At 39.1% G+C, this 17,453-nt stretch overlaps 1 protein-coding gene across 2 annotated transcripts in view; it reads left to right on the top strand.

Moving 5' to 3' along the window:
* The window catches only part of SMAP1 (small ArfGAP 1), a 103,348-nt gene that overhangs the window by 22,413 nt on the left and 63,482 nt on the right, over positions 1-17,453 (top strand). For both annotated transcript variants that reach the window (XM_069851434.1, XM_069851433.1), the window contains exons 2-4: positions 12,268-12,401; positions 13,104-13,189; positions 16,714-16,789. In XM_069851434.1, coding sequence (XP_069707535.1) covers positions 12,268-12,401; positions 13,104-13,189; positions 16,714-16,789 — 296 coding nt within the window. The remainder of the gene's footprint in view (positions 1-12,267; positions 12,402-13,103; positions 13,190-16,713; positions 16,790-17,453) is intronic.

The raw sequence follows: 17,453 nt of genomic DNA, 5'->3' as shown, positions 1-17,453 counted from the left end.
TGTCCCCATGTGCTGAAAAATGAGCTGTCAGGGAAGAAAACTAGCTTCACTGAACACAGAGCTTTGGATGGATCTTGGAAAAAAAGAAAAAGGAAGAAAGTCTATGAGCTTTGGAAGAAGGGGCAGGCATCTTGGGAGGACTACAAGGATGTAGTGAGGTCATGCAGAGAGAAAATCAGAAAGGCAAAAGGCCAACTAGAACTTAGATTGGCCAATTCTGAATAGAAAATGTTTCTACAAATTTATTAACAACAAAAGGAGGGCCAAGGAGAATCTCCATCCTTTAATGGGTGCAGGGAGAACAATAGTGACAAAGGATGAGGATAAGGCTGAGGTACTTAATGTCTTCTTTGTCTCATTCTTTAATAGTAAGGTAAGATGTTCTCTGGGTACTTGGCCTCCTGAACCAGACACAGAGAGGGAGAGTAAAACTAAACTCCAGTGATTCAAGAGGAAATGATTGGAGGGCTGCTTGACCAATTAGACATTCACAAGTCTATTGGGCAGAATGGGATCTGCCTGAGGGTATTAAAGGAGCTGGTGGAGGTTCTCACCAAACCCCATTCCATCACCTACCAGCAGTCCTGGCTGACTGGGGAAGTTCCACTTGACTGGAGGCTGGCAGATGTTACACCTGTTTACAAGAATGGCTGGAGGGAGGATCTGGGGAAACTAGAGGCCTGTCAGTCTTACCTAGGTGCAGAGAAAGGTCATGGAGCAGGTGATCTTGAGTGCTGTATCACAGCACACGCAAGACGACTGGGTGATCAGGCGCACTCAGCATGGGTTTACGAAAGGCAGATCCTGCCAAACTAACCTGATTGCCTTCTATGACAAGATGACCCCCTTGATGGATGAGGGAAAGGTTGGGGATGTTGTGTACCTGGACTTCAGACTTTGACACCGTTTCTCACAGTGTTCTGCTTGAGAAACTGGCTACCACTAGCCTAGACAGGCAGGCCCTCTGCTGGGTAAAACTGTCTGGATGGCTGGGCCCAAAGAGTAAATGGAGTTAACTCCAGGTGGAGGCCAGTCAGTAGTGGTGTCCCCCAGGGCTTTGTGCTGGGTCCAGCCCTGTTCAATGTCTTTATCAATGGTGTGGATGAAGGGATTGAGTGCACCCTTAGTAAGTTTGCGGATGACACTAAGCTGGGAGGAAATGTGCATCTGCTGGAAGGTAGGGAGGCTCTTAAAAGGGATCTGAATAGGCTGGATTGATGGGCTGAGACCAATGGAATGAGGTTTAACAGGGCTGCACTTGGGACACAACAACCCCGTGTAGTGCCACAGGCTTGGGGAAGAGTGGCTGGAAAGCTGCCTGGCAGCGAAGGACCTGGGGGTGTTGGTTGACAGCAACTGAACATGAGCCAGCAGTGTGCCCAGGTGGCCAAGAAGGCCAATGGCATCTTGGCTTGTATCAGAAACGGTGTGACCAGTAGGACCAGGGAAGTGATTCTCCCTCTGTACTTGGCACTGGTGAGACTGCACCTTGAATACTGTGTTCAGTTTTGGGCTCCTGACTACAAGAAGGATTTTGAGGTCCTGGACTGCATCCAGAGAAGGGCAGCAAAGCTGGTGATGAGGCTGGAGAACAAGTCTACTACCTGAAAGGAGATTTCAGAGAGGTGGGTGTTGGTCTCAGATATTTCTTCACTAGGCACTGTTCTTAGGTTCTTAACTGTTCTTAGGTTCTTAGGCACTGGCAGAGGCTGCCCGGGTAGTCACCATCCCTAGAGGTGTTTGCAAGACTGGTAGATGAAGTGCTCAAGGAAATGATTTGGTAGTGGACAGGTACAGTTGGAATTGATGATCTTAGAGGTCTTTTCTACTGAGCAGTTCTGTTGTTCTATATAAGGAGGTAGTTGGACGGGGGTGTGGTAAGCATGGCTTGAGATTCTAGCTGGGTGTCAGTTTCCGGACAGTGAGAAACTTGCGCCACCCATTTAGTATATTCTTTTATTGTTATTATTGTTGCTGTATTTTTCTCTTCCTTTGCTGCATTGTTAAACTGTTTTTATTTTGACTCACAAGTTTTCCCTTGTTTCTGATTCTCCTCCGCATCCCATGGGGGGCCGGTTGGAGGAGTGAGCAAGTGGCCATGTGGTTCTTCTTAGCCAGCAGTGACTAAACCATGATGATAGTCTGGTAGATACACACAAGACTGAATGGTTGCCTATGGCAAATAGGCTACGTTATAAATCCATCTTGTTATCAAATCTTCTTTCTAAGCTTTTCATCATTAGAGGAAGAACTTCAGTCGCTGGCTGAAGATTTTTTTGCAGCAGATGCTTATAAAACCGGATCCTGTGCCTGGCTGCACGAGGGGGGCTCTTGCTGCATCACAGCTGAGTAGCATAGATTTACAGATTGATTTTTTTTTTCCTTATCAGCGATGGCTTTACTTAATGCTTGCTGTCAGCTTATGAAAGCATTTTGTAAGCTCTTACTGTTGCCCAAATTTTCTTTTATTTCTGCATATAAAAGGAATATAAATTGTACACTTAAAACAGTAAGCCTTTTAGCAGTTCCTTGCTGACAAGGGAAAAATTGTAGTCAAGACCACCTCCAGAAGCTTCCTGCTAATACTGTCATATGCTACGTAACCTTGTCTTTTTTAGGAAGTACCAAATGCTGCTAACGGGAAATAACAGCTTGCACACCTTATTCTTGCCATTTCAACTCGATACACGCAGTCTTTCTCTTTACAAGTGAAGAGGCAGGATAAAATTAGAGGACTAGTCCTTAGCCAAATGGAAATTTGATTTCTGAATATGTTAGCTTATGGAATGTGCCTGAGTTATCACCTCTGCCACAGCACTCTTGCCAGCCTCGTAGGATACGAGCCTGCCACAGCACACCTTCGGAAAGTAAAGTCACTGCCTGAAGAATCAGACATGTCAATGTCCCTTGTATTCTGTATGTGTTCTCCATATACGTACAGATGTGTGTGCTTTTGGTAACCAAGCATGAGCACAGAATCAGAGAATGGTTTGAGTTGGAAGGGACTTTAAAGATTGTCTAATTCCAACGCCCTTGCCATGGACAGGAACACCTCCCACCAGACCAGGCTGCTCAAGGCCCCATCCAGCCTGACCTTGAACGCTTCCAGGGATGGGGCAGCCACAGCTTCCCTGGGCAACCTTTTTGGTTGGGAACCACCCTCATTGGGAAGAATTTCCTCCTTAAGTTTAGTCTAAATCTGCCCCCCTCTAAATTAAAGCCATTCCCCCTCGTTCTACAACTACAAGCCTTTGTAAAACATCCCTCCCCAGCTTTCTTGCAGCCCCTTCCGTTACTGGAATGTCACTATAAAGTCTCCTTGGAGCCTTCTCTTTTCCAGGCTGTACAAGCCCAACTCTCTCAGCCTTTCCTTGTAGGGAAGGTGCTCCAGCCCTCTGATCATCTTTGTAGCCCTCCTCTGGACCCATTCCAACAGTTCCACATCCTTCTTATTATCAGAGAAGCAGGAGCTGTTCTCTCACAGTTCAGTAGCTGTTTGGGATCCTGCTTGCCTGGGCAGCATTAGGATAGTTGGTGAAATCTGTGGTGTGAAATACTTCCAAGTTAGGAATATGAACTTTGGAAAAATTTTTTCAAAAGAAGCTTTAGTACAGAAGGCTGAGTTAAATTTGGGGGTATTTGCATTAAAAATAAGTGTTTTAGAACATCTTCCTCATTATTTAAATCCTGCCATCTTAGAAATAAGTTCACCGAGGTCTCCTATTCAAGTTTTGGGGAACAAACCTCTCAAAGTGGTTCTTGATATTTTTCTCTTACGCTACTTTACTTGAAGAGTGATTGTATACATACGTGTGTATATAACTTTAGGGTGGAATTGAAACAGTGTATTTAATTTGGTTAGCAAGTTAACATTTGCATCTTATCACCTAATGTTTGCTAAAAAGATTTTTTTTTCTACTTTGGAAAAACAAACATCAGTCAAAACTCTTATTTTTAGTAACTGTTGATAGGGCTAAAAATCTTTATTTCTTTCACTTACAAGATTTCTTCTTCAACAGCCATTTGAAATAAGCAAAAGGCTGTTCATATGAAGAATAAATTTGACGATACCTATATAGCTTCAATAGTTGTAACTAACCAGTTGTCTGGTTTACACGCTGCATTTTTTCATTGCCTAGCTTGATTTCTAGTTGATTTTGATGTTTGAAATGTACAAGGTCTGACACAGATAGTATCCTAACCTTATAGCTTGGGAACCGAAAGTGGGAGGGGACAAAGAGGTGGTTTAGAGCGTGTTCTAACCTGTCACAGGGAGACAAGGCTCAATTGCTTTGCTCAGTGTGGCTTATGGTGAAGAGATGCCAGGGATCAAGTTGGTACTCCAAGGGACCCGTTTTTCGTCAGTAGATGATGTGAAAGCAATACCAACAGAAAGCCTCAGCAGTTTCTCAGAAAATGCTCTGTGGAATTGCTTTGAACATTGGCAGCATCGTATGCAGCTGCGTGTCATCTCAGAAGGGAAACATTTTGAATGCGATCATAGATCATTTTCTTAATTTGTTAAAGAGTTACAAGCATAGTCTTATCTTTTTTGTGTTGGACCTCATAGCCAGAATTAAAGTAGTTATCAAGACAGCTGCTTGTGGCTTAAACATAGAACTGAAAGAACATTCATGTCATTGTACTTCCATTCCAGGTAAGGCTTCCTTGAAACAGGGATGAAGTCTTTGTTTCTTTGAAACACTTTAATTCTTATTAATGGCATTGAAGCAAAGGCATCAGTGAGGTGAAGGAGCAATTGAAACTGATTGATTGGTCTTTCTGACTTCTAGAGGCAGGCTAGGCTGTGCAGGGTAAGAGTTTCGATTAGGGAACTTATACACAGGCATTTTGGAGTTATGACTAGGTCTGAGCTTGATGGATTTGTCAGTGACTTTCATGAGAAATAGTTCTCCAGATAGAAAAGACAAACCTGGGAGCATTCTGTCCCTGAAACTCTATACCACTTACCGGACACTGGCTAAAAATAGCTAAGTGATGCTTCTAAGGCTTATCTTTGCAGTGTTCTTGTAAACCTTGAACCACACAAATCTGAGCTGTTATCAAGCTGGACTCTGGAACAGTCTGTTTAGTTACTTGAATTGTCTGCCTTCAGTGCAACTTCATGTTGTTTGGTTTGATTTTATTTAAACCTAGTCAAGCAGCCACTCCTGTTTGAGCTTCCTCCAACCTTTTTTTTTAATGTAGCCTATGTTAAGTTTTCCAGTTCTGGCCTTTCCTATCAAAACACAGGCTTACTAAGCAAGCTGTAAGATGCTTCTGAAGACTAGAGATATGTTCAAGCTATGGCCTTTTCTTCACTTTATTTATATAAAACAGTGGTTTGCTACATACTTAGATTTCGGAATCTGAAAAGTGCGTAAAGACTGCGCTTTGCATGGTCTTCCTAGTCTTTGGGTATGGAGGTAAAGCAAGAAAACTTATTCTGCTGTAGAGGAGAAGAAATCAGGCTTAATGTGGAAGAGTAGATAACTCACAAGAACGTGCTTCAGGCTATTTGTTCTGCTTAATCAGAAACTAATTCAGTGGATCAAGTGAGGCAAATAATCCCATATCAGTAGTCTCAAAAGGCTAAACTTTCAAGGACCTTGAAGAACATTTTATTTGAGAACAAAGATTCTTGTGCTGTGTTTCTTGCACAGTTTCCTTTGCTTCAAGATCTTTATGTAAGATCTGCAAGGTCTTTTGTTCTTTCTAAGAAAATTTGTTCTTTAATTCACAAAGTCTGACTTATTTATTCCTGGCTTCTTACTACTGTTTTGAAGATCAAACTGATTCAGTGGGCATGATTAACATTGCGATTAAGCTTATTGTGTTGTGTGTGTGAGGGGGTGCTTTCTTGTTGGATTTTTCCTCTATTTTTTTTTCTTTTGAGAGTCTGTGACTCAAAAATAATTGGAGGTGGTGGGTGTGACTATCTTTTCCAAGAAGCAAACTCCAATGACATCAGTCATTGGAGAATGGTGGTCTTTGAAGCAGCAGAATTAGATGTAAAGTGAATGATAATAGTTGTATTGGTTTTGAGCACTTTGGTATCTCCTGGCTTATTCCCCTGTTTATAGTCTGTTATGTTTCAATGAGAAAAACTCAGGAAAGTCACTATAGTTCTGCCTTGTTCTTTTATTCTGCCCTGGGTGTTGAATTACACAAAATGCAACTGCTGCTTACTTGTTTTCTGTCTTTTCTCTTTATCCACTATGTCAAAATGCTTATTTTCAGTTCATGATTTTTATCTGTATCTCAGCTTGGAGAAATTACAGATGGTTTTGGAAAGTATTCATTGAAAGAGTGATTGGAAACTTGAATATCAGAACGCTTGTGCAGTATAAATTGCACGGGGGAGTAACGCAGGGAGAGTGAGTGCTGCATGGGTGTGCGTGTAGTGATGCAGCCACTGAGGCATTTCGTTTAGGTCTTTGGCCAGTGGTAGCTTTTTAGGAACTGGCTTCAGTATGGGTGAGAAAAAATTTCTTGCAGTTAAATCACTATTCCACAAGATGGAGCCAGTTATTTGACAAATAAAGTCTATCAACCAGCAGCAGAATTTGGAGAAGCAGAAGAGACTAAACGTCACTTCAGTGTTCTTTGTGGTGCAGTTAAGTGAAAGGAAGAACTGTAGTCTGCCAGAAGTCTTTGAAGATGTTGGCCCAAGATAAGTTTGCTACAGACTATATTGAGATGCAAAGCAGTTGATGCTCTCTTACATGTAATGTAGCTTGCTTCCTTGTAGAAGTGGTGACTGCAAGAATGCAGAGTGAAAACTGACTTTAAATGCCTCTGTAATACAAACTTTAGTTAGACTTGAATAAAGCTTTGTTTCAAACTTACTAATCTCCCAGCTAACTTAGTGCGAAGAGTTCAGAGTAGTTTGCTGAGATGTGGAACAGTCACCCTTCCTTTTGATAGGAAATATAGAATTGAAAGGCTGTGTGCTTGCTCCTTTTACTCCAATTCTGACCTCTGGTCTCTGTAGGTTGAGGTGTTTAGTAAGAGTAGGCAGCGCCTGTGTTGCAGCAAAAGTGTCTCAGAATTAACTTGCAGTTTCAGTAAACTGAGCAGATGATAGGGGACTGATGCAGGGAAGGAAACTGAATTATTGTGGTAAGGGAGGTAACCATTATCATTCTCTTACTTTGTAGTCATATCTGCAATAAACCTATACTTCTTCTTTGCAGACATCTCCTAGTTCTGTCATATCCCAGTACTTTTCTTTCCCTTGGCTGCTTCTTGGTTTGTTCTGCTCTCCATTACTTTATTTTTTTTTTTTTTGTTAAGTTGTTCATCTGGGAGGTACAGCTACTCCTGACCAGTCTTGTCTGGTACTCCATAACCTTTCTCACTAACTGTTTTCTGCTGAGTAGAGGATGGAGTGTTGACTGGGAGGCTTAAAGCAGCACTTTTTATGCAGACTAATCAAAAGGAGAAGCTAAACCCTTCTCTCGTACTGTATTAACTGCTTTGATTCATACACAATTAGTATAGTAGTCTTCCATGTCTTTTGTGATGCAGGTAAAAAGTACTTTTTCCCTCAGCATCGTCGAGTGGTCCATTTCTTGTAAGCCTTGTTTTTTCATGTATGATACATGTCTGTGCATCCGCTAATGCAAAACAAAACTTGAATCACAGAATCACAGAATCACAGAATAACCAGGTTGGAAGAGACCCACCGGATCATCGAGTCCAACCGTTCCTATCAAACACTAAACCATATCCCTCAGCACCTCGTCCACCCGTGCCTTAAACACCTCCAGGGAAGGTGAATCAACCACCTCCCTGGGCAGCCTGTTCCAGTGCCCAATGACCCTTTCTGTAAAGAATTTTTTCCTAATGTCCAGCCTAAACCTCCCCTGGTGGAGCTTGAGGCCATTCCCTCTTGTCCTGTCCCCTGTCAGCTTGGACTAAAACTTGAACCATAGACTTAAAAAAAATAATGTGTTTTGCCTTGTCTTTCCTCTTGTAAGGCTCTATACCAGCTTCACCATTCCCATTCCTGTCATTATTCTTGGCTGAAGATATCTATCAGCTGTACCAACAACAAGTTTGTTCTATCAGCTATAATTACATTAGCGGGATGTGTCAGCAGTGCTGTGAATGTTTATTGCAGCTTCTTCAGTCTGCTTTCTAATATAGTGGAGTAGAACATATGGTCCGAATTGAGTGAGCTATGGGGATGGGAAGAAAAGGATATATAGGAGTATATGGACACACATTAAGTATGTGCAAGGTGTTTGACAAATTTAAATAATATAGAGAAGTATCTCATAAAAATAATATCTTGAAGGGGGGAAAGCAGGGAAGAAAATTGGAATATTTTTGAAGGATGTTGGGAGAGAAACTTCGAACTCACTAGAGAATATGTAAAAATTGTGCCTCTTCACAAAACTCTTGACTTGAAATGCATTTTAGAATAAAAGAATGCCAGGTCTACATGGATAACTTTTTCCACAATTGAAATCAACTTATTTGAGCACCTGTGTCTAAAGTTATGATTTTCAGGCCCTTCATTACTGAAGTTTTAAAAAGCTGAAGTCAGTTTTTGGTATGTTCTCAGTTTTTTGGTAGCTGCAGGTATTTCTGCAAGTAGGGAGAATGTCCTATAGCTATATTGGCATGGAAGTTTACTTGAAAAAAACCTCTCTTCAGATTGTTTCTTAAATTCACCAGTAATGTAGCAATTCTAAGAACTTACAGACATACTGGGAAATGTTGTGTCTTGTGGCTACATTTTTCTTTCATTCTTAGAGTCTAGGTGGCTTCTAATAAAAGACTATTTAAATACAGTAAATATGTCACAATTAGTGCTGTTTCTGCACAGCATTCTGGATGAATTACAGTTGCCAGACAGTAAGAGTAAATATCCACAATGAACTTTGTAGGTTTTCATTCCAGATTAGTTATTTTAAGAGTGCTTAAATTGTTAATGTCAGACCATCCTGAGGAACATTGCCAGATGTTTGCAAGAATGAACTAATGCAGTCAAAATCTTGTCTCAATGTTCATAATTTCTCTGGAGAATAGCACACATCTTTGCAGCTGACCTTGCCTACCTACCTGTTAAGAATTGAAACCAAAATTTAAGTCTAATCAGAAGACAGATATAGAAAAGAAAGAAAAGTTTAGATTGAAAAAAAAAATAGTTTCTCAGAAGCAACAATCTTTCTCTGGGTCGCTGAAGTTTTTTCCTTGATTCATCCAGGCAGTGTTTCAGACCTTCATAGTGTAGTAGTATATGGTCTACATAAACCTAAGTCTTTTTTTATTAAGTTTCTTCTGGTGTACTACTTCAGCAAAAGATGAAAGAGGCTGAAAAAAATTTTAAGTTCTTAAATTATCTGTATCTTAAATGATTGAAGGAATTACCTGGTGGTGCATCAGTGGTGGTGCAGCTTAGCTCTTCTAGTAAAAGAGCTTGTATTCAAATGGCTTTCAAAAGAATAAAGTTGCAGTTGTCATAAGACTAATGTCATACGTATCTCATGTTCATATTGGCTGTTAGGAGTTGCACTGTATTATGTGGTTATTAATAGATAAGATGGCATTACTACTGACCTGTAAAGTTGTTTTAAATAGCATAAAATAGCAGTTATCGAGATTCTTAACCTCCAGTCTTAATTTCTGAAGCTGAGTGTCTGTTTTCTTAATTGTCTAGAAAAACACATAGCAGATAAACTAGGTTAATTCTGTAAATTTTGCTGGAGAAAAACAAGTGTATCTTTAAGGATCTAATGAGAGGAAGCGTGAGAATATTTTTGTTAAGTGCAAAATATTTCCAGCATACAGAAATAAGGATCGTGACTTCATACAGTATTGGGATAACTGTAAATTCTTTATTGAGTCAGTCCAGCATTTCTGTTAAACTTTTCTTGCACAGGAAGGTTTGCAGACTAAGCTTTAGTTGACTGCTTGGCTAAGTCAAGCACAGCTGGTTTGATGCCCACACAGAAAACATTGTTTTGTAGCTTCTTTTACCTACTGCTTAACTGTGCCTGTAATTGATTTTTATTACTTTAAACATTTTTCACTTGAAGTATTTAATATTGCATATTGTCATTAGTCTAAAATAAATTCAGAGATTACACATAAATATTTTTGTCTGGCCTCAGTTTTGTCTGTTATTCCACAGCTTAATTTGTTCCTTTATTGTTTAAATATATTTGATTTCCCTAAGTTATTTCAGAAATAAGTATAATTAATCAATGAAATTAGTGAAATATGAGCTTCTGGGAAAACGCAAAACCGTTCCAGGAGAAAACCAGCTTCAGGTAATCTGACATTTTAAGATCTTGAACAAGAGAGATTTAAAGCCACCTGGCTACCCAAAATATAGCCAGAATTTCCACTAGTAAGAAAAAGGCTTCTTGCTGCCTTCTTCTGGGGCTATGAATATGCCTTGGGATTTTTGAATACCAATTCAAAAGAATGAAGTCTTAACTGAAAGGATTTCTCCTGTTTCCTTATTTTGGCTGTTGCTGAACAGTGCTTTCATGCTATCAGGGTTCTTCTTTGTGTTCTGCCCCCCACAGATGAGTAGGCTAGGAGTGGGTGGGAAGGACCTGTGAGGAGACGCATCTGAGACAGCTACTGACTCTAATTGACCGTTCTGTACCATATGATGATGTGCTCAGCAATAAATGCTCAGGGAAAGGAGCAAGAAGGAGGGACATTTTTGTTTATGGTGTTGCCTTCCAAAGTAAGTGCTGTGTGTGCTGAGGTCTGGCTTTCTAGGAAGTGGCTGGATACCTGCCTGCCTGTGGGAAGTAGTGAAGAAATCCTTTTTTTTTTTCTTCTAGTGTTTTTTGTTTCTTTTCTTGTGTGCAGTTTTTACTTAAGTGTTCTTATCACAGTCTACAAGACTTTCCCCTTTTATTTTCTCCCATTTTTCAGGAGAGGAGAGTGAGGAAGCAGCTCTGTGGGTGCTTGGTTGGGGTCAATCCAACACAATTGTACACTAACCATCAGTAGAGGGAGGCATACAATTCTTTTCTAGACACCAAGAAAGTGTTCGTACAATATATTAATATCAAAATGCAAACTGCTGCAGTTGCATGGGTGATCTAGACCTGCATCTGTCATGTAAAGGCAGAAAATAATTGCTTAAAATGTTTTCCATGTCTTCAGTGCACTTTCCTGCTTCTGCTGGTTGATTACATAATCCTTAGAGCTCCAAACTAGTTGGACTTCTAAACATTGCCTTTAACAGTCGTGGTGTACAGAGCTGGAGTAAAGCGATATTTAGGGTGGACATTAGGAAAAAATTTTTCACAGAAAGGGTCGTTGGGCACTGGAACAGGCTGCCCAGGGAGGTGGTTGACTCACCTTCCCTGGAGGTGTTTAAGGCACGGGTGGACGGGGTGCTAAGGGGCATGGTTTAGTGATTGATGGGTATGGTTGGACTCGATGATCCAGTGGGTCTCATCCAACCTGGTTATTCTATGATTCTATGATATAACATTGTTTAATTTAACACCATGTAGTACCTTCAAGTCAAAAATCACAAATGTCACTCTGGGAATTCAGGTCAGTCTGCTTTAGGTCTGTCTCAACATACCAGCATAGCCAAGAAACAGTTGCAAGGTTCATAAATCGGCCCAGTCCTGCGAGAAAGGGCACTGGGCTGGGAGTACTGAACACATTCAGTTTTCCACCATTCTTAGTCAGGGATATTTTCATCGTATAGGTTTGCAAATCTTTGTTTAATCGTACCATAAGAGCTTGTACGCTGCTGTTGTGAAGTCTAGGCTATATGAGGTTTTAAAGGATTTGTTGTATTAAAATAAGATTGCTGTGCATTTAATATTAAGTTAGGTACAGATGCATGTCTTAAGAAGCTTTTAATTAGAGAAAAAGGGGCGACTTCTACTGATTTCTGTGATGCTTGTGATGCATAGCCTTGAGGATTATGCAAAATGTAAGCAAAATCTTGTCAGTAAGCGAACTCTCAAAGTCTGTCTGGGGTTGGTGTTTTTATTAGGGGGAAGGGCAAGTAGGATGTGGTGAACACAACATGCAGCCTCCTAGCTTAATCTGACTGACTCAAATGTTACGCTACATCACTTAAAAGGAGAAAGCTGTAAATAACGTTGCTAACAATGGAGATGTTAGAAGTAATAGATATCTTGGAGAAACAGCTGTGAACCTTTATTCAGACTTGTTTATTCCTGTTGTGAGTATAGAATTATGCCAAAGAAAATCTTTGCAATATATGGATTTCTGAAAGTAACTAATGTATTTCCCCACTCCCCTTAGGTCCAAGATGGGCTTCTTGGAACACCGGTGTTTTTATTTGCATAAGATGTGCTGGAATACATCGAAACCTTGGCGTCCATATATCAAGGGTCAAGTCTGTCAACTTAGACCAATGGACACCTGAGCAAATACAGGTAAAATATTTTAAAATATGTTTGCAGTTTGGAGGGAATACCAGGAATCCTTTTGAAAGGATTTGTGTTTATTATCATGACTCATCTTAAATGTTTTACAATCAAAGTTCTTAATGTGTTATATTTCTACTGTAATGAGTTGAAGTATTGAAAACTCACTTCAGAAATTGGTTTAGATACCTACTCTGTGTCATTTTAGATTTATTGTACCTTGCCATAGGAACTCTGAAAGCTGCTGCTCTGTTGTGTATCTACAGAAAAAGTGTTCTGAGCCTTTTCCTGTTCAGTAGGAGAAAGTAAGCTAGGATTCATACGTCTGTCTTGTTTGCATTCTTTTGATGCACTAAACACTGACTTTTCCAAGTATGCTTCAGTCTGGAACCTCTTTTTTCTGCCAGACAAATTGTCTTATTCCTGTTCCTCCTGGTCTGAAGAGCCATCCTGAGAGATGAAAGCTTATCTTTCACTGACCGGGTTAGTTTACACTGTAGACAGCATCTATGTTTTTAGCTTTTTGTCTAGCGAATCTTGGCAGGCAGCTTTCCTGTGCCATGGAGGTGTCTCACAAGACATATGGCAGCGGAGAGGTGTCCAGGTTACAAACTTGCAGTGTCATTTAAGCACACCGATAGCATTCTGATTGTTTCAGGATTTAAAGCATTGGTGGACATGAACTAAGTGTTTTCTATGACTTTTCTTTAGTGCATGCAAGAAATGGGAAATACTAAAGCAAGACTACTCTATGAAGCAAATCTACCAGAGAATTTCCGAAGACCTCAAACAGATCAGTATCCTTTTTTGTTTTAGTTTTCACATTGAAACACCTTCTAATGCTGTTTAGATGTTATGACTGTTTCAAGGAACTGCTACATTTGGCAACTCTTCACCTTATTTATTTCATTGATGATGGTGTATAAGAAATCATGGTGGAAGTTGAGAGGTATTCAGAAAAGGTTTAAATTAGTTCAGTTATAGCAAATCTATTTTGAAATGAGATTTGGCAGGCCCCATTTATTTTTGGTTTCGGAAGAGGTGACTCCATAAATTCCCTGTACGTAGGAAGTTAGAGTAGTACTAGAGAGATCTTGAATATTCCGTCTTTATCTTGAGTAACTGCCAGCTGAAATTAGAAGCATTTGAACAAGAAATAATGAGCTGAATGGTAAAGTAAAATAAGCCGTTGGATCTTGCTCAAGTGAAGTATGGATTTCTTCCTCTAGATTAAATATTCTATAATTTTTTTGAATCAAAGTGTATGCATTCTACAGAGTTTGCGAGCACAGGTAACTAGCATGGCAATATCTAAATAAACCAAACCTCCCTGATAGCCACCACTTGTGTTGGTGTGTAGTTGTCACCATGTACCTGGAAGGGAAAGGTTGGAAGAAAAATTGTTTACTGCCAATAAATAGCTTTCCTCCAAAAATACCTTTTCCAAATGTACTGAATTATTAGGATAATGTATAATGACATTAATTTAGATTTGTATTAGCTTCTGATTTAATGAAATAACTCCACGGGAAGGATTTGCTTCAGCTGATCTTACTGGAACTCTCAAACCATAATGAGGTCCTCAACACCTGCTGTGAAGCGAGCTGAATCTTTCCCCAGCTGTCTTAGCAGGATGGAGATAAAGGCTATTGAGGGTGATAAGCAGACATGGTAGTAACTGGATCTGAATTTTCTCCATTACATCCAAAAATGATTTTGGTTCCTCTGTTTATTAGATGCTATGGTTGATATGCTATATACAGACGCTTTTTTTGGAAGGGTTGTATTCCTCCTTATAAAATGCACTTATGCAAAACAGATATGTTTTTTCATATTTGAGTAGCTTTCAAATTAAAGGTACATATGCATAAGAAAAAGGTAACTCCAACCAGGTAGCACTGTAGTATTCTAGAACTTTGTTTCAGGCATAAGACTGAAATAATTTGACTAAAATATACTCAAAAGTGAATCTTGTATGTTTTATTCTTACTCCAGCTAACTTTGATTCACTCGTGTCATTGCAGGAGAAGCAATAATGCTTTGCTCTAAGCTTTCCTTGTCAGATCAGGCCGATAGTCTCATTTTTAGTCTTTGAAAATAATTCTTTTATCAATACTGTATTCCTTGAAATAATTATATAGCCTTTCGAACAGTTGTTATTTTCTGAAGGGTGGTGGACGTGGTCAATGGAATATATTTCATAGAATCATAGAATAACTAGGTTGGAAGAGACCCACCGGATCGAGTCCAACCATTTCCATCAATCACTAACCCATTGTCATCTCCAAACTTGCTACGGGTGCACTCGATGCCTTCATCCAGGGCATTGATAAAGACATTGACCAGGGCTGGACCCAGCACTGAGCCCTGGGGACACCACTTGGAACTGGCTTCCAGCTGGAGTTAACTCCATCTCCTACCACTCTCTGGGCCCTCCAGCCAACCAGTTTTCCACCCAGGAGTTTTCCACCCATTTCGTTGTATGTGTTCTTTTTATTAAAAATACAATACCAGGAGAGAGGAACTTCTGCATCTACTTACTTGCCATTCATCACAAGCTATTGTGTTATGGGCTTTTTTTACCTTTCCTCTTTGCCCTTTTTGTCACTACAAACCCAGCACTGGGTCTCATCAGTATTCTGGTTATGAATATTCTCAGTATTTCAAATATTCCTTTGGATGAACGCTGATAACTCTTTGCATGTAATGATCAGTTTTGTATATAATCTTCTATATTAGCATTTAACTTCCTGTAGCTCTATAAGACACTTATTTCTATTTTTTAGGCTGTACAATGGAAACACAGGAGAAACTTATATGCAGGATCTGCCCAAAATCTCCTGCTAAGTGTTCCCCGTCACTTCTGCTTCTTAATCACAGGACTGACCTTTCTGGGCATTTTTTTTTATTCTTCTGTTGGACTTGGCAGATATTCTCTGGCTTAGAAGCTAACTTTGAGGATCATCTTGATGGTTTTTTGTATGACAGCTTTAGCTTCCTGTTTGAAAGTGTTTTTTCCCAGAGCGGAGTGAATAATTTTGTTGTCTCTTTATTTTACTCGCTTGTTAAAAAAATTTTGGGCATCTGTTGAGGTTGCTTTCAATTCTTTTGTTAACAAGAACACAGTAGGTTATTGTACTAAAGAAACTCAGGCACGGTCCAAAAATTCATGCACTTTGAAGTGGAGTAACTTTGAAGAAAGTGGATATTTTTCAAAATACACAACTCAGTACCCCAGTGTAATAGCATCCTGAAAAATTAAACCCTATGAAATTTGAATACTTATGATTCTGTGTTAATTTTCAAATTAAAGCTTTCTAATTGCCTGAAATATCAAGGGTGCATTCTGGGAAGCTGCTAAAAATAAGGAAAGATTTATGCACAAGGACTAAAATATCCAACACCAAAATCTGAGCAATCAAAACTTAGAACGCTTGACAAAGTAAATGTGAAAATGTTAATTTTAGCAGATAGCTACGACCTTTTATTTGAAGAAGGGACAGGTTGTTCTAAGGTATTTTATAACAATCAAGTTTTGAATCTTCTATGTTTATGACTAAATTTAGTTGTAATTAATACAGTTATTCAGTTAGAGCCCAAAAGTGTTGAAAAAAATGAAATTCCTTTCTCTGTTTCCTCCTACCACTGAGATTATGCAATGCATTAGTTTGTACTGCGAGATGAAAAAATAAACTTTCTGAGGGCATCCTGGTTTTTCTTCGCTAAATTTGAGAAGTATTGGGAGTTACATTTTGCATAGTTTCCATTCATCTGTAATTCGACAATGCACATTGATTTCTTGGCAAAATGACAGGTTTTGGTGTGTGTGAAGAATAATGCAATATTAATACTAAGAGAGTTGTATATTCAGAGTGCTCAAGATGCCCTTTAAAATGTAGATCTATTTGGAAAGAGGTAGAAAAGAATATTTTGGTGTTTTTTCCCGAGTTATGATGGTAAAATTATTTACTGTATACAATTATCTTTCTTCAAGTATTTGCAGTACTGCAGCCATGTAGCTTATAAATACCAAGTGAAAATTTCCTAACTGTGGAACATGGAGTTACTTCTAGTGTATTTTTATCACATTGTTTCATTAAGAGATTAAATTGATTAATTCTCTGCAGTAAAAAGAAGCTCGTTTTGGATTCTGCAGTAGCAGTTGTTCTTGTGTAGAGCAGTTTGTTCTGTTGTTTTAAAACTACAAAATGAGGTGGTGGAAGAATCTGGAGCAATTTTTTAATTTGAATAACCCATCAGCTTTTTATGTTAATGTTGCTGTTTATCTGAATGCGTATTGTCCTTAAAAATCTTCTTCCAGAGCTGTGGAATTTTTCATCAGGGATAAGTACGAAAAGAAGAAGTATTATGATAAAAATGCAGTTAATGCCTTCAATGTAAGTAAACAGTTTCAGCAATAATTCTGTCACTCTTCTTTTTTGAAAGCTACATAAGAGAAATGTAGAAAACATTAGGTATGTTAAAATGTCTTTCACAGTCAAAAATGTTCTAATACAGACCTAAATGCTTTCTTTTATATCTCTGGAAAGCTATTCCTAGGTTCTTTATATTCAACATACATTGTCTATTACATTTATAACAGCAAAGCATTACGATCAGACAAATAACTTGCTTCTGACTCTTTGTGTCATGTTTTTCTCTGTCATTCTTCAGTAGTATATATACTTTGAGTCCTTTCTGTCTATTCTTTTCTGTGTCATGGGCATAAGATAGGATTACTGTTTCTGGTGATTTTGTCTTCCCTCATTCTCTGTGATACCTTGATGAGAAATCCTAGGGTGTTCTGCACCCCTGTTCTGAGAGTCTTATTGCTCTGATGAATTCCAGACTGTTCCTTGCAGCAAGGTGCATGGAATAGCAAATGTGGGTACATGGCACATTTCTTAAAAAAAACCCAAGAAACTGGAAACTAGAGAAGTGTATTTCATTAAATAATGTTGAAGTACGGGTAAAATTGCTTCACCTAGGATGTAAAATACAGTTGTGGTTTGAATTACACTGTCAGTTACCCTTTTTTACTTTTATTCCAAACTAGAAAAT

This window comes from Phaenicophaeus curvirostris, chromosome 2 (genome assembly GCF_032191515.1).
Source record: "Phaenicophaeus curvirostris isolate KB17595 chromosome 2, BPBGC_Pcur_1.0, whole genome shotgun sequence".
Lineage (NCBI taxonomy): Eukaryota > Metazoa > Chordata > Aves > Cuculiformes > Cuculidae > Phaenicophaeus > Phaenicophaeus curvirostris.
This window is presented reverse-complemented; position numbering and strand designations above follow the sequence as displayed.